The sequence below is a fragment of the Oxyura jamaicensis genome, chromosome 1 (assembly GCF_011077185.1).
Source record: "Oxyura jamaicensis isolate SHBP4307 breed ruddy duck chromosome 1, BPBGC_Ojam_1.0, whole genome shotgun sequence".
Taxonomy (NCBI): domain Eukaryota; kingdom Metazoa; phylum Chordata; class Aves; order Anseriformes; family Anatidae; genus Oxyura; species Oxyura jamaicensis.
Window position 1 is genome coordinate 123,677,747 of NC_048893.1, and position 21,886 is coordinate 123,699,632.

General features: G+C 39.7%; 1 protein-coding gene across 8 annotated transcripts in view; it reads left to right on the top strand.

The window, feature by feature from the left end:
• SH3KBP1 (SH3 domain containing kinase binding protein 1) overlaps positions 1 to 21,886 on the top strand; it is a 222,977-nt gene that overhangs the window by 166,376 nt on the left and 34,715 nt on the right. For all 8 annotated transcript variants that reach the window (XR_004749331.1, XM_035321155.1, XM_035321408.1 and 5 more), the window contains one exon: positions 4,690 to 4,784. Coding sequence is in view for 7 of the 8 variants with exons in the window: in XM_035321155.1 (XP_035177046.1) it covers positions 4,690 to 4,784 (95 nt within the window). In the remaining variant the exon portion in view is untranslated. The remainder of the gene's footprint in view (positions 1 to 4,689; positions 4,785 to 21,886) is intronic.

The following is a 21,886-nucleotide window of genomic DNA, read 5'->3' on the forward strand; positions in this document are numbered from 1 at the left end:
GAACATTCACGGTGATTGACAGAGCTATTGTGGATTACTGAGGTTGCAAAAATTGAGTTTTAGTAAGCATATGGCAAAAAAAGCAAAGGCAGTAAGTCATGAAGTACAGTGACCGTGGCACTTAATTTGATTACTCATTCACTGATTATTTACAGTTCCTGTTAACCTATTACATAACAGGAATACCCAAATCCCAGCAAGCTACTAATCTTTTTTTTTGCATGATGGTAGAAAGAGTATAAAGAGTATCCAAATCTGGATTAATGAGGCCCTAATTAATTCTTTGTTGTTGTTGTGTTTTATGAGGTGATGTTTTGATAGTTAGAGTCTGATGAAGTTCTGTGAAAGTATTTTTTTTGGTGCAATACATTTATGAGTCTTGAGGTCAACGATTAATAATAAAACCAAATTCTGCTGAGTACATCTTTTTTTGTTTTTGTTTTTTAACTTGGTTCTTTTTCTTTCCGTTTTGTGGTTTTGGTAGCTATGCTGTAATTTTTCACTGGACTTTGTAGGTTTTATTCAATTTCAGAAAGCTTTTATATGAGCAGCAGTTAAAAAGAGGAAGCTTAAGCTCAAGAAGCAGTAATTTAATGCTGCTTGTTTTCTTACAGCATTATTCTGTGTGTCCATATTGATTGTTGTTTCATGTAGACTTCAACGATTAAGCCTCAAAAATCGGGTATATGGGGTCATTGTTTTACTAAAAAAAGTATCTATGAATTTCTGAAAAGTTAGACAGGTGAATCCAGAGCCCAGTAGTAAGATTATTTGAGATGGAGGAAATCTTGCCATGGAGCAGAACAGACGTTGCCTGACAACAGGGAAGCAGCAGCAGAAGCAAGCAGAGGAACCTGTGTTATGCTAGCCCAAGAAAAGGAAATTCCAGAGTGAAATTCCCTGTGAAATTTAAGCTTGAAGTTTGGTACATCTGCAGACTGTTGTCTTCGTTGTCACAGCTTAGCCTAGGAGTCTGGTAGGAGAACAAATAGAAGGGGCATCCTTTTAAAATGAGCAATATCTTCTGATACAGTAAATGGAGTTTGCTCACTGGCTTGGACAGTATAGTATTTAACCAGCCTCTCAAAGGAATGTGTATCAAACCACGGGATTCTGTGGGTGAAATACATTGCTTGCAATAGCCTAGGTAATGAAGCAGCTGTATTCTGTGGGAAGGCTCTCTCCTGCTGCATTTTTCCCTCTTTGAGACTTTTTTATTTCTGGGGGCTTAAGGCTGTATCAGATAGGTCACATTTTGAACACAGGATGGACTGTGAGAAATAAGGTGTTGCATGTTAACCATCCCCCTAAATCATCCAATTCTTTTTAGAAGATAGTTTGTGATGGATTGTTGAACGTGTGGAGGGGTCCTAAGCCTTTTCCCTCAATGAAGCATGGGCAGTGACAGGGAACTCATAGTAAGTATCTAGTTCCTTGTTGCTGTCTCTTGCAGCTTCTGATCCATGAGGATGACGCTTGGAAGGGTAGTTGTGTTTCACCTTGAGCCCCAAGGGGACTGTCAGAGAGGCTAGCCATGGCTTTGCTTTTCCTTCCAAAGGATGAGATTACAAGGGATGTGGGCAGAGAAAGTGCTTGCTGTTATGTCATCATTGTACCTAGCCTCGATCAAAAGTCCCAGGAGGCACTCATGGAGGCATATCTTCAAACGGGATTGTACGCAGCCCAAGCCCTCTCAGTTTAGAATGTGTCAGGCCAGAAATGAAACATCTTGCATTAGATACAGCATGTTTGAGATTTAAGACACATGGCAAGGTTCATCTGCTCACTCAGTTCCCTGGGAAATGTCTGTCATATAAGGCATGTTGCTTTCTGTTGCCTGGGAGGAGCTGCAAGTATGCAGGGAGAGACTCTGTGGGCTGAAAGAGTAAATTGTTGTTGGATTAATAACTAGGACTGGAAAGCTCATGATCTCCTCCCTTAGGGTTTCCAAGATGTCTGCTGTTGGGGGCTTATGGGGAGGTATATTTTAAAAACACGTCTTTAGGTCAAGGGAAAGAAAGAGAAGCTTCTGGAAGAACCATCTGTGATTTATAAACCCAGCCTTGGATGTCAAATGTAAAATTGGGATTTATCATCCACAGTTAAGGGATGCATAATATTGGCATTTTAGTCTAAAGCTTTAATTTGTCTGAAGCCTATTGACCAGGCTTGTAAGAGGATATATTATTTTGACCTTTAGGGTTTGGTTTTGTTTTTCACTTAGAAAACCCCCAAATTCAGAAAGTTCCAGTATGGTCTCTGCTGTGTTTGAACTCAGTATTGCCTTTTACCTTTTTTTTTCCTTCCTATCTAAACATAACTGCTGAAATTATGTACCTTTATATCCTCTTGCTATATTGAGCTCTGCTGAGTAAGGACAATTTCAGTACATTATTGACATAGCGTATTAGATTTTTCTCTGCTTTTATTAATCTGATTTGAAACACTCATATTATTTTGAGTCCTGTTGGGTTTTGGTTTTACTTACTTAAATCATGTTGGCCTACCATTCCCAGAAGAGAAGTCTGAGAGCTGACTTTGTCCAGTCACTTACAGCGTTTCAAATCTGTCAGTGCTCTTGAGACCTAGCTCTGTCACAGTGTGATCCAGACGGTCCTCACTGGGCAGGGGAACGTACTGATTTAGTGTATGTCAGTGAGACCTTTCCTTGGTACCAAAGGTCATAGCCATTGCCTATGGAGAATCATAGAATCGTTAAGGTTGGAAAAGACCTCCAAGATGATCTGGTCCAACCAGCCCCCTGCCACAACTACTTACCTGATTATTGACTGACTTTCAGATGCTGAAACCAAAGTCTTCTTTCCACTGTCTGTCAGGGTCTTCATCCTAACTCAAATTTACAGTCTTCAAATAGCAAAGAGGAGCTGAGGGAGGTTTGCCCATTGTAAGATTCAGGAGACATGGGCGCACTGGACACCTGCTGTCGAAAGTACTCTTTAACCTCAGATGCATGGCATTCATGCACACCTCGGGCGAGAGCTGCACCACTGACATCCTTTCAGAACTGTACAGTTACTGTGTGGCCATGGCTGCTGCTCTCTGGTTAGGAGCTGTGCACGGTGCTGGGCTCCCCACCTAACGTGGAGATGGTATGGTTAGTCAGCAGAGAAACCATGTGTGAACTTAAGAATGGATGTTCAGGAGGGATGCTCCTTGGGCCCAGGTGGTGTTTGTCTCTGAGAACCCAGCCTGGTGTCTGTTCTGGTCTGTATCTCAAAAAGGAGATGCTAAGCCTGTACCCAGTAACCAGAGGCTTCGTGGAGGGTGCAGCACTCAACTTCTGTAGTACAGTATCATGTCTTTGCACTAATTCACTGAATTTATTATTTAGCAAAGCTGTTGTTTAGGATGGGAATACTCTCCAAGTAGGGGAGCAGAAAAGGGCAAAACAAAACACAAAACCAAACCATGATTATTTAAGGGAGCGTGCTCAGTGAAGTGTAAAAACGTTCTGAATCTCATCAGTTTCTCTCATGTTGCTCTACGTCTACCTGACCTAAGTTGGTATGTGTCAACCTCCCTGCAGCTTGCACATAAAATGCTATTACACTGGGCTGAAGGCAGGATAGTGAGCAGGGGAAACATCCCAACCAGGTCTGTGAAGAGTGATCCAAACCCTTCCTTCCAGGCTGCAGCAAACTAGCAGTTAGACATCCCTTTTACTTTCTGAAACGAGTTGTGATGTGGTGGTCAGAGGTAATCAAAACCGAGACATTTAAGTGAGGTGAAGACTTGTACAAAGTCACATGTGCTTCTACAAAGGGTCCGGTAATTTCTGTGAGCATTTCTTTGGTCTTCTAAACCTGCTGTCTTAGAATATCACATGCTTTTATACATTATTTAACAGCTGGAATGCACATTCCCTTTTATCTGTAAGACACATTGACATACTTGTCTGTTGCACAGCAACATGTTGTAACTTCTTTTCATGACAACTGCTTTTTAAGATTTCTGAGTAGGAGTGCTGGCTGCTGTATTTTCCAGATGAAAGTTGAGATGATGCCTGTATTTATAGACAGTAAATGGAAAAGGGAAGAGGAAACTTTAGACTAATATTCAAAAATCTTGTGTGCTGAGTGCATGGAAGGCTTAGTTATGAGTGCCTTTGCAGTTATCAATGTATTATTTATTATTTTGTCATCTGTATAGATTCAGAAACGCTTGCTTTCTTGCACACCAGGGGATAGATAAGCTCTGTCAACCTACTAGTTCCTTTATACTTCCAATTTGTGTGATCTGTTTGAAGGCTATACCAGTGGAAGTATTGAAGCAAATGTCAAACACAGGCTTACTCTAAGGAAAATGGCTTGTGGCAGGTTGTGGTCTGGAGCCATTCTATTTGAGATAATCACAGACTCACAGCATGGCTGAGGCTGGCAGGGACCTCTGGAGGTCACCTGCTCCAACCCCTACTCAGGCAGGGACACCCAGAGCAGGCTGCCCAGGTCCATGCCAGGTAGCTCCAGGAGGGACATTGGGAGACAATGGTTCTGGGGGTTACAGAACTGACTCCCTGAGGGACATGCTTGGGAATTCTCATCAGTGTGGAGTTTTTTAAATATGAGAGCATGCAAAAACAGCTGTGGAACATTTTAGGAAGATTTTCACCCTTGGATAAGCAGTTCTTATAAATTGCTAATTTGTCACATTAAATGTTCTTCCTTTCAGCCAAGGAGTATTGCAAAGTGATATTTCCATACGAAGCACAGAATGATGATGAACTCACAATCCGAGAAGGTGACGTCGTCACACTTATCAGTAAGGTAAAAACAATTTTTTTTCCTATAAGCAGGGATGCAGTTTTTAAAATTCAATTACCATAAAATTCCTCTGTGTGCCTTTGACAGCATCCTTCTTAAAATAATGCTATTTAAACAATGAAACATTAAACAGATTTCATAAAGACCTACAGATCTCTCTTCCTCTTGTGCTTTAGAGCCTTACCTCGATAAGATTGTGTGAAGAACAGTAGACATACTCTTGAGTTTATGAATTTATGCAATTAATTTTTGTTTGAATGTATTGACAGAGCTAAAATTGATTGACAGAGCTAAATTGATTCCTATAACAAACATAAAATTCTAGAGAATATAATGGAAGATTCAAGAAAGTAGCAGCTTTGAACATCTCTGTTAGGTGTGCAAATTGTCTTTACTGTAGAAATTGTAATTAGAACTATTGGTTTGATGTGGATGATATGCCTAAATTGGTTGAAAGAACACCTATTTAAAATGTTGCTACCATAAAGCAGAAAATTTGCACAGATTTTACACAGAAATTAAATTAAATCATTTAAGACCTCAGTGTTCTTATCTTAAAAATCAGTTGAAATTATTCAAGATTAGAAATTGAAAACCAGTGTCAAGATTTATATTAAATCTCTAAAAATTGTGTGTGGTGTCTAGTTAAATAAATAACTTCCAGCAGTAAGATGTCGAGCAAAGTTGGTTTTTTGTTTGTTTGTTTGTCTTTGTTATTGTTGGATTTTTCTGTTATTTTGTTTTGTTTTGGTGGAAGACTTGTGCAACAAAAACCTTATTATAGTTTAGCAGAATTTGATTTCCTGCATTTCCTTAAAGACCACAGTTTGTTTAAATGCTTTTGACTTCTGGACATACAAGTATTTGAGAAAAAAAGTAGAAAATGGAAGAGGCTGTGGATTTCATGCGCTTTAATGAAAGTGAAAGCACAAATTCTATGACTGACAAGTTTCATAAGAAATTGTTACTTAGTAATTAAAATAACCTGGGGGTTGGGGGGGAAGGGAAATGCATCTATGGCAGTGTTCATTTTGGTTTAAGCTGTTTACAAATTCAGAGGATATCTTCTTTGTCCTGAAGAATATACATGGAAAAATAATCAGATATTGGTAGGAAAATAAATTGTGAATTTAATAAACAGTTTGTCGCGCTAATTATCCTCTAACGGGTACTGAAGCCATTGTAAGAAAGATCAACAACATCTTTCCTAAAAGCTTCATTGCAGAGACCTTAATTTGGATGGAAGGTGTAGGCCTTCACACTGAAAAACTCATACATGTCTACAGCATGGGTGTATATGAATGTATTTCTCATCTGTTTTTTTTTCCTATCTCCATTTTTCACCTCCAGTGAAAATTTATTAGAATTACAAAACAAGACAAAACACCACAACCCCACAGTTGCTAAATGAGTCCAGCCTCGCTGTCCTTCTTAAATTCCACTACTCTACAAAACTTTTCTTCTTTAGTGATGCAGCTACTAGAATTGCTGTGCTCGATCTGAGTCCTGCCTACCAGGACTCATTCCTTGTGCATGTTGATTTGCTATTTTTAGTTATTGAAAACGTCACGTCTCTTGTGTCACGTAAATTAAAGGTAATCAAAATGAGTTAATGCTGTCATAAAGCTGTTTTTTGTTTGTTTGTTTGTTTGTTTTCTGGTGTTTAGTAAAATATTTTTCATTTTACTTTTACTTTTTGTGGCTTTTACAGTCAATCTAGCGCTTGCCCCCAGTGAATTTTTGTTTAGCCTGTCTTGAAAGCTGTTTGGCTTTGCTTGATTTAAAATGTTCTCGTGTAATTATTTAACAGCATCTCTGAGCACGGAAATGGCTTTTAAAAAGTTGTTCCTGTCCACTTCACGCTTTATTGACCACGTGGATTTAACTCCCTGAGATGGCTGGTCTCCAAGTGGGGATGTGTTCTTCACTATAGCACAGAGATAAAAGAGACAGCTGCTTTGCTGAGTTTTCAATGTGAGACTGCATTTGCTTATTTATTTTATTTTATTTTATTTTATTTTATTTTATTTTATTTTATTTTATTTTCCATTCTCTTCTTACTGCTTCTGTGCCAACAACGAAAGAGGGTTTTTTTGTCTTTTCTAGTACCTAAGCTGATGATTTGACTGAATTGATCAGTTCTCCCAAATACACAGTCAGAAGTTGGTCAGTATGTTTTTTGGTATGTCCCATTGCCTTTCTGCTCTATACTCTGATGGTATCAAGCCACCACAGACTTTTTTTTTTTTTCCCTTCCATTTTCTGTGGTGTATCACATGTCCATGAACAATTACATAAAACCATTCCTCCAGAGCATGGTGCATCTTAGTGCAAAAAGGCTCGGCGTTTCCCTTGGATGCTTTTTTTGCTCTATCTGAACTAATCTGAGGTGCTGAGGAAGCAGTGCTTAACAAGTACTCGCTTTGCAGATCCTTTTGTGGTTTGCAGAACTCATTGCTGACAGGCTTGTGGGTATTTTTCATCTATTCTTAATACATAGTTTAAAATACAGAATTTGGAGTCAAGGTCTTTCCCACAGAGTTCTGAAAACCATGGGGTCTCCTCTATGCTCTTACCATGGTAAAGAACAATTTTAATTTAATCCAGGTCTTCTTAAGCAGGTGTCTTAACACTTTTCTTTAGCCAGCAACAACAAAGTCAGCTTCACCTTTCTGCCCAGTAATGGCCTCTGCCAGAGAGCTGCCTCTCACCCAGAATTCACATCCCCGTGCTTACAGCCTCTTCTCCATAACCGGAGTTAGTGATCCATACTGACTAAGGGGAATTAAATAGAAATGTACTTCTGCACTTCAGCTCGAGCACTTCAGAAACTATTACCATGGTTTCGCATTGCCACCAGATGACAGAGGTTCTTTTAATCTATTTGCGAGAAAGTGATTTGCAGGGTTTGTTTTCTATGCGAGACAGCATTAGACAGAATTTACTCTTCCCAATTACCTAGATGCAAAGAGAGAAGATTGCTACTTTTAAAGAAATAGATGGGAGTAGCACTTCCTAAAACCCCAGATGCATTGTCATTTTCCTGAGCTCACTAAAACCAGAACGTAGTAAGACTTCTCAGCATGAGAAGTACCTCCTGAGCTTAGTCTGTTTTCACACAGATTGATAGGAATATTGAAGACTCACAATTTTAAATTGTATTGAACTTGTATTTATTCAAAAAAGAAAACGTTTGGTGAGAACGTGTGGAAGTGGCTGAAGTAGGAAGAAGTGAGTCACAACAGAATGGGAGAGAAAGCGTATGGGAAGTACACAAAATGCATTGCAAGAACCTTAAATGCAGAAAGATGAGATAGCACGCGGTATGTAGGAAGAGGAAGGTGGATGAGTTAATTGAGCTAAATGGTAGGCTATGAGGAGAGCCTGGGTGTTCATGAGCATGTGAGAATGTGTGTCTGAGGAAGCTGTTACTCTAGTGTTCACCTTAAAAAATACATGTTTTGTAGAAAGAATTATAGAGGAGTAGTATGAGTAAACGCAGAATTCAAAATCACCATTTTAAGAGTACCCCTGCAGCTGAAAGGGATAAAATTGCATCAGACTTCACTCTTTTTTTTTTTTTTCCCCAGCTAAATCGGTTACAAAAGTCCCTTTTCAAGACCTCCAAGCATCCACTTAAAATAAAGAACAAACTGATACAGGTTTTTGGTTGGTTGGTTGGTTGGTTTGCTCATTTTTGTCCAGGCCTTTGCAGAATCTATTTCAAGTTCTCACTCTGTTTTGATGGATGGTTAGGTATTGAACCAGAAGCTGATCAGATCTTCCATGCAGTCCTCTGAGACAGGAGAATTTGAATGTCTGAATTATTAGGTGAAATAGCCAAAGAATACTTTGAACAGATTTGCTGAATTACAAGTGACTTCCCTAGTCACTTGAAGAGCGTGCTGGTCAGTTTTATTATAAAGCTTAAGAAGAGGCTGATCATTTTCCTGTCAACAGGTTGCATGTTTTGGGAGATGTAAGGACAAGAATGCCATTGTGGCTGACCAATAGCCAGAAGCATTTGCCAAATAAACAACATATTGAGTCATTTTTCAATGAATTGAATAGGCCTAAATCGGCCAAAAAATACCCAATGAGATAGAGTACAAACATATGGTAGTAACAGGTATTTCTTCATAGGCAAAATTTACCTGGAATTAAGAAGAAAAATAGGAGAAACTGATGACTTCACTTAAATGTATTCTAAAAAATTCTGGAAAGGTTTTTCTCTCTGCCTTCTCCTCAGTGAAGAAGCCTTTGTACATGACTAGAAAAAGTATTATTTACTAACTACTGTAGTGAGGGTGGAGAAATTATAGTCCTTTAATTTCTTCACGCACAATATTTAAAGATAAGAGATGAGAAAATATTGTTCAGAATGCTAGAGGAAGGTAAAAACGTCATCCTGAAGGCAATAGAACAGCAGACTTGGGAGCTTTTCTTTACAGCTAAGGGGTCGAAGAAAAATGCACTTTTTGAAGAAAGAGAGCAAAAAAAGCAAAATACAGTAATTTTACAGTTAAGGTGATTGTTGCACAATTTGTGGATGTGATACATTCATAAGCTGAAAAGAGGTGAATGGCAAGAGGCCATGAGATTGATACAGTCGGTTATTCTTTATAATATCAAACGTTTGTGTTCTTTAGGTTATTTTTTTAGCAGCTTCAAAATGTTCCTGACAGTGTTTGGATAAATATGAGAACACAGGTAGTGACTGCACTGTGCAACCAAAAGAGAGTGGCATATGGGTGTTTCATCGTACTCAAATATTGATTTAGGAGATTGTATTTGTAATAAATAGAGTCGCTTTTAAACAACAGAAGATTCACGTGACATTTTCAACTGTCATCTTGGAAGTCTTTTGAGATTTTTCATTCCAGCAATTTTAGGCACAGCGAGTGTAGGCTACTTTCCAGTCTTAATAGAGACTCCTAATGTAAACACTACAGATTTCTTAGCAGCTCTAATAAATTCTGAAAAAATGTGCAAGATTTGAGTGGCATATAGAAAATGACCTATATGAGAAATCGATAGCAATAGCTAAATAATTTCAAAGCAAATACATCAAGAGCTCACTGGCAGCTCTGCACTCATTTGAAAGCAGTTTTACTTGCAAGACTCTGAAAGATTTCATTTCACTGCATCAATCTACCTGAGCTCTAGGCAGTAAAGACCACTTTGTTCCCAGGAATGAAAATAGTCTGGATAAATAAAATAAAATACTTCAAAAATCATCACAAGGTTGAAAGCTGACAATAATAGAAGAGTATCCTCACCTGAACTCTTCCCATTGGAGTAGGAGTAGTGGAGGGCAGTATCAGCGGCAGATCAGTTAATTCTGTGTTTCCATGATGTTGACACTGATTGGTGTCAACGCATCGGCTGGATCATCAAAACCATCTGAAGAACTGATGATGTGAAAGAGAGCAAGAGTGACTTACAGCTTCCCCAAATCTTCATGACATTTTTCAGATAGTACTCGGAAAGTTGGGGTGTTGGTATCATGAAAGACACTATAGAGTAATGCCCATCACTAATGAGAGACTTACATGACAACTTTTTCTGCCCTAGGTATTTATTGGCTATCCAACTTGTAGTGCTTAATGTTGTGTTAGGGAGAAAAGAGCCATAAATCAGTTTTTGCAAAGATAGTATTTGCATGTGGTGATGGTGGTGATAATTTGTCTTAATGTGAGATTTGCAAGTTGGTGGTTCAAGATGCTGTACATTTAGTGAGTCAGATACGATCAAGTGTCAAGTCAAACAAGCACAGGCAAGTAGAAGGGTATAAGGAAACAATAAAATGTAATTCAGCCCTACCAGCCTCTCTTGTAATGTCCTATTTTCACTGTTATGGTGGCTACTCTGCGTTTGTTCCTGTCAGAGCATGGAATCTATTCTTGTGCAGAGAGCCTAGCGTTTTCCAGTTCTTCATGTAGGCTTCAGGCATTTAATTTCACCCTTGCGGTATTTATAGTCAGTTTCCCAAGCACGGACCTTTTGCCAAAACAATTCTCCTGGTTTTGTCCCTTACAACATCTTTAAATGCTCATCCTGGTCCAGAAGGTAATTGTCCAGAGCACTTTCTTTAGCTGAGAGATTGCCAAGGATAACTTGACTGGGTAGGGCTGTGAAGGAAAACAGCTGCTCTGACGGATGCAGGAGGCTCCTGAAGGGATGAAATTAGTAAGTGCTATTTACGAGAGTCTTGCCAGTTCGTTGAGGCCATGAGCAGGGGAAGGAGCAGGAACCGGCCAGTGTGCTAGGGGAGGGTGATAGGTGATACTTAATTGAGCATTTTGCTCAATTGTCAAAACGGGGAAACCTGTCAGTTTCCTGAGTTTGTGTATTTTTTTTTTTCATTGCTTTTAATCGCAAACAGCACACACATACTTGACAACCCTTGGTTATAGAAATATATGTACAAATGAGAGGGCTTTTAGTTTTTCTTTCACTATGTGTAAATAGGTAGACAGCAACACTGATTTTTTCACAGTAAGATGAAATTTTCATTATTCTCTGCTGGATGGATTAAAAAAAAAGTGATAAGATCTGAAGTAATTAACAATAAAGGTACATGTCTAAGAAGACAGAAATTTTCAAAGCTGAAAACATATGGTACCTTCAGGATGGGTGTTTCAACAGAGGAGAAGAAGGCAGTCCTATTTCAGGGTAGAGGCTTGGGTAATTTTATTTTTTCCTTGACTGACAGATGAAAACTTCCATCTCGTTTTTAGAAATGAGTTTGCTAATACAGCAATACCAATAAATAAATAAATCAGGTTACGCTGGAGAAAATGCATGATCTGATTTTATAGAAGTAATAAAAATGGCTTTCTGTCAAAGCAGCGCAGTGGACTTCTGTTGCCACTAAATATTTTGGTCACACAGATGCCCTCAGTTGGAGCTTTAGTACAAGATATTTTGGGGATTTGTAACTTTTGCAACAATCCTGCATACAGAATCCGAAAGGAGTAAGGTGGATGAACATCAAATAACGTCCAGCTTTAAGAAAGCTTTTATGATCTTGTGTCTTTAAAGAATAGCATGTAAGCAATATAGCCGCTTACTCCTTACCTTTAAAACAGATGTTTGCCTCAGAGAGAACACCTGAAGAGATCTTAGTGCATGCCCCTCCTGTCTCTCCTGAGATAACCATGAATTATTCAACGCATTTTCGGTCAGACCTAACAGCCATACCACATCTGCTTTCTCTTCCTTGCCCCCTACACTGTGCTCAGCACCAGTTTCCCCCCCAAGACATCCCTTCCCCTCAGCTGATTAAGGAATCTGCTTGTACCAAAGCTGCTGATTTCCTACAGGAAATTATTTTGTGAAGTGTTTTGCATGGTGAGGGTGCAATCCGACATGATTAATGGTCGGCTGCTGCTGAAAGGGTTGGATCAGCTCCTTCTCTTTACCCTTGCATCTGGCTGCCTTGGTCACTGCACACGCAGGCACAGATGAGTTGGCATGGGTCATAAGATTTGAATCCAATGGGAATAAGAAGGTTGGGAACTTTTGCTGGATTTCAGGTTATGGTGCCATGTGGGAAGGTAGCTGGGTTAGGTCCTGCACAATGAGACCCTTTTGACATACTGCTAACGTGTGTGGCAAGTGTTTGGGGTCATTGTGTGGAAGTATGAACGTTTCTTCATGTGAGTTATATAAAATTTGTAGGGATGCTAATGGTTGACTAAAGACGTTCATTATCTAAAATGATTTGATATACTCAGTGAGTTATAAGGAAAACAGACTGTGAGTAATTGTTCTCTCATTTTTCTTCTTGCCTGAACCTTGTCCTTGACCAAGATTTTTAAATAAAAAAATAAATTCTTAACACTTATTCATATCTTGCAGCATTTCTTCGATGCTGTGTTTAAAAATGGAGCATTAAGTAAGGTCAGTGTAGAGACCTTATTTAAGGGCTGCCTATATGTTTAATAAGGTACCAGGTGCAGCTTACAGTTCACTCCTACCTTTAGAAATATTACTGAAACACTAATTTTTGAGCTGAACATGTAAATAAACTACAAAGCTAGAGATTAATGCTGGGGAGGGGAGCAACCAGCACTTAAATGTTCTTGTTGGTATATATATATATTTTTCTATAAGTATGCACTGACGTTCTTTCTTCCTATTCTCATTGATTGCGGTACTACAGCAGTGTTTTCAAAGGAAGGGCTTGTATTGTTCCTCAAAAGCACCACATTTGAATTTTGACAAACAGAAGTTCGTGCCAAGCTGTGTAGGTGAAGTGACAGGATCCCCCATGCACGTAATGCTTCGAGATTTGCATCATCTACAAAGAGTTAGGTTTATTTGTTAGCATTTTTTAATACAGCCAAGCTAATCTGAAAAGGTGACATATTTTAAGATAAAAAGGGAGAGAAATTTTTTTCTGCCCTGTGCTTATGAAAGATATCACTGACATCCCAAGGCGTCTGGAAAACTGTGATTATTGCTCACAATGCAGGCGTTAGACTCACTGCTTAGATTCATCCTTTCTTTCATCCCGTGTGTTAGGTTCACCTGCTGGCTTGATGCTTTTATCTCAAGTCCAACCTTGTCAGAAGAAGGAGAATCATTTAAAGGAAAAGTAAATATGCACATACAGTGCCAAGTAATTAATGATGATAATTAGGACCCTGGTTCTAAGATGTCTTTGGTGTAAGTAGTAATGGCATTAAATTAATCCTTCAAATGATTTGTTCAGTGGTTTTCTAATCTTTCTAAATGCAAAAATATAATTATATAACTATTTTATTTTGGCTTATCGGAGCATCAGAGGTATGTATTTTGTCTGTTACTAGCACCACCTTTCATGTTTGTGGTAGCTAATTTAGTTTTATTTTGAGTATTGGAGGGCCAGAGTTTTATGACCTGGCTCATATTTATTTCTCCATGGTATTCTGCTGACTGAACATTGCAAGTGAATTGAATCCCCAGAAGAGATTGTTTTGTTCAATGAGCGGTGTAATTTTTTTCTGTTTGCACAAATATTTCATCAAAGCAATTCAGCTTTGTTACTGATTAAACTATTTACTCACAGAGTTTAAAGTCGAAAGGTTAGATCGAGCCTAAAATGGATTTAACAGCCAAAATATATCTGGTCTGTTGGATCCTCTGCTCTCAGGTCCTGTATATTGCAGGTCATTCTTCATTCTCAGCCAGTTTCTCTTTTGCAGAGTCCAACAACTCAGGCCAATTCTTGGACAGAATATGTCTCCTAGAGAGGTATCTTCTTGTTGGGCTTTCCAGTAAAACCACTGTCTGGAAAGACAGTGTAGCCACTGCTGAAATAATGTCTAATTTTTGACAGTCTCTCCCGTTTCCTTCCGTACGATGTTGACATGGTAAATTCTTAGTAGAGCCTTAGAGCTTATGGATGCATAAAAATTCTCCTGTTCTAAGCTTTAAAAGATGCAACTGCTCTTACCACATGTACAGTTCCCTACTGCTTGGGCAGGAGGGCTGGCAGGAGCTGGGATTTGGATCTTCTGGGGCGCAGGCTGAGGACCTGAGCAAAATAAATTGCTTTGGGTTATGGGCAAACAGAGTCAGTCAGAGTCAGGGAGATTTCTTCTCATACTTTTCTCCCAGTATTTCATAATCTATGAGTATATGGGAGAAAGTGCATATAAGGGGGAAATGGGTGCTCTCCAGGACTGCCTCAGAAGATTAATTTATTGTCTGTTGGACTGTCTCTTTCATCTAAATGATCTTGGATTATGTAGATGTTGAGCGATTTAAGAGTACTTAGTTACTAACCAGATGCTTTAAATCATAGCCAGGTTCAAAAATATTTAAAAAACTGTTGCAGGATACCGTAAGATCTCATTCCTGGTAACTGAGTTTAGTAAATAACAAAGCTTGATCATATTCCCCATACAGTCTTAGGTAGCAGCACAAGGTGGGTGTAATGTAAGACTCAGGAGAGATGCTTTCCTTCACTCACAGGTGTTTTACCAAGTTTTATGAGAATTTATAAAGACTAAAATAAATTGTTTTCTGACTTCTCAGAATAAAAGTGGATTTTGAGAGTGATACGCCTTCATTTCAGCATTAGAATTGTACAATAAAATGTTGTAAGAAATTTTAAAGAACCATTCCTAAATGTTACTAAACTGCTTTTTTTCACTCAGTTTCAACATGATTTTATTGTTTTTCCCTAATGAAAATTGCATTAATAAATATCTGATGCAATGTGAGGTCAGGTTTTGATAAGCTCATTTCAAAGTTACCAAAACAATGATCTTTGACACTTGTTTTCAATGAAAATTTTCCGTCTACTTAAATCTAGGCAGTTGCTCATTAATGGGTTAAAAATAAAAACTAGAAATTTCCCTGCACATAACTGTTTTTGCCCAGTGATGTCAGACACCAGCTTTCAAAATTACAGAGCTCTTTCTGTAGCCTTCTCCCATGCCTGTGAGAGCTGGGACCTTTTGGTCCCCGGAGGCAGGCAGCAGAGCGGTGCCACTGCTGCTCTGCGTGGGCGCGGGGAATGGCAGCCAGCTTGGCTCTTAGATTTGGTTTGCTACGAGGCCTTTAATCCTCAAATTCAGAAGCCTTTGCACATTAGATATATATATATATATGAGTATACAGAGTGTCTTGAAAGGTGCTATAGACACATCTGTTCACCTTAAAATCAAAGGTGTTTTTTTTCTTTAAATTACGAGGTTGGCTATCAATTGTGGGAAATGCTGCTGAAACGGCACTTACAATGAGGGTGGTAATAATGTAATGTGCGGCTGCCAGCACAGCAGAGCTGACACATGAAAGCTCTCAGTACAAGCGTAAGAGATATTCATGGCTTTCTGAATAATGGGATTTTATAAGCTCAACGTTCTTCTTGACGAGACCCAACTATACAAGGGCAGAAGGAAAACAGACATTTGACAAATAACAATTGCCAACTGCTGGGATTTTTTTCTTGTTTTCATGCAAGGAACTGTGTATTCTGGTGAGATTTCCATGAAACTGATATCCTACCATGAGATTTTGCTTTTTGAAACCCTGCACTGTTGTGTTGCCTCTCACTCAATACTCTGAATAGTCTATAATTTTTAGTTTATAATCTTAGCTTGCCAATTGTCTATTTTAAGCATAACAACATCTAAATCTTAAATTAAAAAGGTAATTCTTGTAGGCTGTTTTTTAGAAGATGTCTGTAGATGGTGATGACTATACATGCAAGTACATCTATTTGCTTGGGCAGAAGACTTTCTGTTTAAGCACTGCCAGAGTACCCATACCACAGGACATGCTTTGCAGCTACCTTTTCAGAGGAACTGCTGTTCTTGTTCTTGGCATTACTTTCTGTCCTAGCTAGAATGATGAAATCAAAGGTTTATGTATCAAAAGCTTTCAATAAGAAAAACTGAAATATTGAGCAGTTATGGATTGATGTTTACAGGGTGGCTTCACGTTTTAGTTTTGCACTACAAAGCAGCGTGTTCAGCAGGCCAGCCTGTGTAATGGTCTGCTCCCTCAGAAAAAGAGTCCTGTTTACAGATGAAGAGATCAGCCTTTTTCAGATTTATTTCCTTGTGGGTTTACACAGCTGCAGCTATAAGCATGCATAGGGAAGAAAAAAAAATACATAGCTTTTTACTTTGCTTTGGGACCTTGGGGAACAGGGAAGACCTCATTTGCTTCTACAAACAAAAGCCTTTTCCTCAGCTAGGGACAGCCCAGAAGATAAGCTGGGGAGGGAAGAGATGAAGTCGGGGATGTGGCGCTCCCTGAAAAGTTTGGTAATCAAAGGTGGTGAGAGACAAGGGAGTTGGTACCTCCCTGAAGACCTGCTTGCTTTGGAGGAAAAGGCAGGAAACATCTTCGCACCCTCAAATAAATGAAAAAATGTGGCTGGAGCAGTGGATGCCTGCCCGGCAGTAAAGTTGTTTCTTCATCTCCCACAAACCTTTTGTGCGCCCCAGTGCACTGCTAAATGTGCTGGTGCTGTACTCTGGGGAGGGGCTGAATTGGTTGTGTAGGCAGCCCCTGCCGGCCTTGCTCAGGCCCTCATTTCAGTACAGCTGCAGAGGCTGCTCAGCTGTCGGTAGGCTCCCCGCTAGTATTAGGCAGCCGATGACGTTGGAAAGAGCAATCTCCAGGCATTTATAGCCAGCTTCAGCAGAGACCGAGAAGCAAGTCCAGTGGGCTTCTGCGCCCAGGCAAGAGAAAAACTATAATTACAACTGAGCACACAGCCAAGTAGCTACTGCTTTTTATTTAAGTGAGTAAGAATGGTCTTGTAGCACACAGTAACTCTCCTTTAAGTGGCTATAAGTGGGGAAAAAATACGTAAAATAAAGCACAATACTTGGAAGAAAAGATAGTTCCGTGTGCCTGACATCCAAAGTACAGTGCATTATTGACTCCTAGCAAAACAATTTTAAAAATCCATATTGTGAATTTATATTACAAGCGTGTTCACAAGCAGGAGCGCTGCTTTTGCTTTGCAGGGAAAGGGCTGCTTGCCCTCATCGTCTTTTCACTGGCTGGGGCCTAGAGCACAGTGCTGGGGACTGGAAACCAACCCATCTGTGGCAACTAATTTTGAGAGGGGTGGCTTTATATGAAGTGAAATAACCTCCGTCTTTGAAAGTCTTGCCCACTCGAAGCAGAGGGAAGGGGGCTGTGAGGCCATGAGAGTCTCAGAGAGGGCGATTTCAGTCATGTCTGGGTGGCACTGCGGTCTGTCCATGTCAGGCCGGAGAACAGCTCCGCCTGAGAGGGGCTTGTGGCCTGCTGGGTGTGAACCTCCCTCTTCTGATTTTGTAGCCTTGAATGTGGTCTCAGCTACTAAACTGAAGATTGAGCGGGCAGGGGACTGGCAGCTCTGTCTCTCCAACCCCTTCTGTCAACTCTTTGAACACCAAGGGGAAATGGCGAGGGTGACTGACTGAGGGAAGGTTTGCGTTCTTGTCCTGCAATCGCCTGTACTCTTCGATCAGGCAGACGGACGGGGCCAGCCTCTTGTCAGTCGTGTGGATCTAGATACAGCCGCATCTGTGCAGTGAGTGGAGTATTTGTAAGGATATGCAGTATTACGGAGCCTTCCGCTGTGGCTTTTTGTTCAGTCTCCACCAGCTTCTGCTTTTTTACAGTTCAGCTGAGACCACCAGGGGAAGAAATAGCATGGGGTTTGTCCTGGTACAATAGCAGCTGTTGTGCTGCCAAACAAACCTGTTGGTGTGGGATACACACACATACTGTATATGTAGGAGACCAAGCAGTGTCAGGATCCATCCACACAGAAGAGGAAAAAGTGTGACTTTTCTAGGTTATATTAACCAGTATGAGAGTCTCTACAGGACTGTTGCAGTTCCTGAAGGGATACTAAACCATGGTCTTGTGCTATTAACCCTACTTACATATTTCACTGTATTTCACTTATATTCATCAACAGTGTGAAATAAATGGTACTCCAAATAGCAGACCAAAAGGTCTTTGCTTTCATATCAAAATATATGTTCACTGGTTTGTCTGATCTCTCTGTTCCTGCCTCTCCTCTCTCCCATTGCACTTTTAGTCTCCACAGACTTAAATTTCAGAGTGGTGCTGTGTTCTTGTCTTATTGTTGGTTTGAGGATTGTATTTTTTTATTTTCTGTTAGTTTAATATTCCCTTCTGGGGCAAAAAAAAAAAAAAAAATTATAATAAAAAAATCCCTCTTGCAGCTTTCTTCCTAGCTTGCATGCCTTGCTTCTAATTATATGAAGGCTATTTTCTCCTCTTATTCCTAATGTCAAGGAAAGGACTGGTGTTTTTTAGTTCATCTGTGTATGCCTTCAAAATTGTCGGCAACATGTTGATAAAAGCCAGTTGTATTCTGCTTTTCTGGTAGTTGCCATTTCTCCTATGTTTACGCTTTTCTCTTACGTTATTTCTGGCTTCCTTAAGAATTCTAGCTCAGTTTGACATTTTATTACCTTACATTTTGTGTTAAATTTGTTTCTTACAAAGTTTAAAGATTCCTTCAAAAGTTCCTCAGCACTTCTTTTTCATGCCTACATTTGTCTAATTCTTTACCCTTTATCACAAGATGAATTTTACTAATAAATTCAAAATCCAGTGTATTTAATTTATTAGCACTAATTAGTGATCTAATGTTACCTATGTTGTTAAGAGTCTGGTAGAATAAGATGAAGATAATGGAGAGATCCACTTCATTAATAAATTTTGGAATGTGTTACTGGGTTGTAATAACTTGGTGGCTTTTGTGTAAAATCTTAATTTTGAGATGACAGCCATTTTGCCAACATTAAACACACGAAGCTGTATTTAAAAAAAGACAGCGTGATTAGGACTGCGTGGCTGACAGGAATCTAGAACTGTTGGAGTCGCTTTTGCTCGATGTTGACAGCCAGCCATGTGGTTCTGATCACAGCGTCTTTGCTGCGCTTCAGGGCTCTGATGTCATTTGTTAGTGCATGAGGCAGCTTGTTGCAGCTCCAGCTCAGGTGTCCTCATACGGTAGGCTCTCGTGATGAAGACGTACCTGCTGTCAGCATTGTATGTGGGCTTCCAGAACTCGCTTAATTAAAGAGAAACTGCCTAACGATTTACTGATGTAGGAAAATCATGTGTGGTGATTGGCTGCATAAGCCCAAGTGACAAGATGGAAAGAAGAAAAAAGCGAACGTGCAGCTGTTCTGGATTAATGAGCATGAAACACAAGCAGTTTTTCATGAAAACAAATAAACTCTAAGAAAAGCATGGTGTACAAAATGCATGTGTGCTACTACAGTGAAGAAACGGGAGTAAGATTTGTGTTTCCTAAGAGGAAAAAAATCCAATCTAAAAAAAAATTACATGATGTCGTGCATTGTTTAGCCAGGGTTATTAGCTGGCTCTAAGCTATACTGGGAGTAGAAGCACAAGCTTTTCATGTCCAGAAGCTTGGGTTATTATTAATATTTAAAAAAATCTAAACTGAGTATCGTTTTGGTGATTTCAGGATGGCATGGTAGGGGGCAGAGGGCATTACAAAACATGCCACGTGACAGAGCAGTTGAGTGCCCTACTTGCTGGGCTGCACAAGTGGGAGAGCCAAGTGGGAGGGCTCCTGCACATCAGGAATGAGGGGTGCTGGCTGAGGCAAGGGTAGAAGCCTGCACACAGCCTGCTTGTGCCATGCATGACTGGCTGATTATCTCAGTCCTTCGTGGAGCGCCGTGTTCACTCACCAGATATTTGAAAACATCAGCAAGTCGAGGATCAGTTCACTGACAAAGGCTTGACAGTCTAACCAAACTGATAAATACCTCCTAAATAACTCCTGTGATGATCTGGAAAGGGTAAGTGTCCTTGGGGAAGGCCACCCTGCTAAAGAACAGGGAGAATGCAGGAGACAAACAGGGATTAAACACGAGACAAAAACAGCCAGAAAAAGAATGAAAGTTCAGTGCCTGCATTTGTAGATCAGGAACGCATTACATCAGAGTAAAATACGGAGATATGAAGGAGAAAAAGTACATACCTTAAACAGATGTGATACAAGAAAACATGATACTTTGCTTTCTTGTTTAGTCAGCACATATTGCCAGGTGGTGAAGCGATCTAATTAAGCTAAATAAAAAGCCTTGAAGAGAAGAAAAATTAAAAAATAAAAAACATAAAAGCTGTGCTCTTCTTTAATGCTAGTCTGTTTTCTTTCAAATATCATCAAATGTGTTATGCATTTTATGTGTGATCCTTTTGGGTCCTTTCCAGCGCTAGATATTCCATGATTATAACTTACAGAAAAATACCAACACACACAGTCATTGCGAGCACTATTTTAAGGAATTCTCCTGGCATTAAGTATACCTCATTAAGTTAACTTGTGTTGTTCTGATATCCCTGTAGCAGCTGAACCAAACGATACCATGGAAATATAACGATGATAAGATCATGTTGCATGCATGTATTATCATGCAATCTTTTATTGACCGTTCATATTTTGATTTTTGTAGCGGATCCTCTCCCCTATTTAAAATACTGCCTGCTTTCTCTACACAAAGTATTACTGTTTCCTCTTAGCTTTTCCTCTGTACTTCTGTAGTGTGTACAAGCTTTGTAAGTATTTTTCTTCAAAGCTTTTTTAAGTTGTGAAAGAGTGCTATGATTTTTTTCCTCGGAAGATGTTGAAATGAAGATCAGAGTGGCCGTTTTCTAAAGTATTTGCTCATGTTGCATATCCACCTTGAAATATAAGTTCAGATCTGTCTTTTAATGAATATTTAACATGCAGTTACCTTTATATACAGCTACAACAATGGCTGATCTGAGCAAGTGACATTTAAACTCTAGAGTGTTCACAGGTACTGCACAACAGATAAGGCTTCACAAACAAATTGTGTAGCTAAAGTGTCAAGACATGACTTCACTTGTGTTTCTACAGCTGTTTTCCTATACCACAAGAATGTAAATATTCTGGACCCCTTGATCCAGTGCTGTTTCTGGAGGGATATTACCTCATAGCATACATGAGGCTTGTCGAATTTGGCCTATTTCTTTTGCTTCTGTCCAATTTTTCTAGCTTTGTTCTCTGTAAAAACCTGTATAATTACTGCATGCTGTTGTCTCTCTTTTACCTAAACTACCTGCCCACTCTTGCCTCCTTTTCTTATATCTGCACCACTCTGTTTCTGCTTGCCCCTCTGTTCCAGATGCACGGCTTTTTCTTTCTTTCTCACTTTATGGAAAAGCAAGAAGGCAGTTGTCTTGTAATGAGCCAGCTTTTGTGCATCACCATGCTTTTTTTCCACAGCCCACATAAGGTCTTTGCAGGGAAAGACCTGCTCCGTTTCTGTAGCAGGGAGTGATGGAAAACCCTCAGCACAGTTAATGTGTAGAACAGTGACCGTGCCCCAAGCTAGGACTGCTAGACCTACGTCAGTACAACTGAGTATTTAGAGAACAGAGCTGCTAAATTGCAACTGATCTCTCCTAAACAGCGCTGAAATGTGATTTCTGAACATCAAAACCACTTTGTTAAATCTCAGAGAATTTCCATAGGGCTGCATTAGAAATGTTAGCATAGTAACATCCAACATGCTGAACTCTGAGCCACTCGGTGTGGCTCTGCCTCCAGGACAGCTGGATGT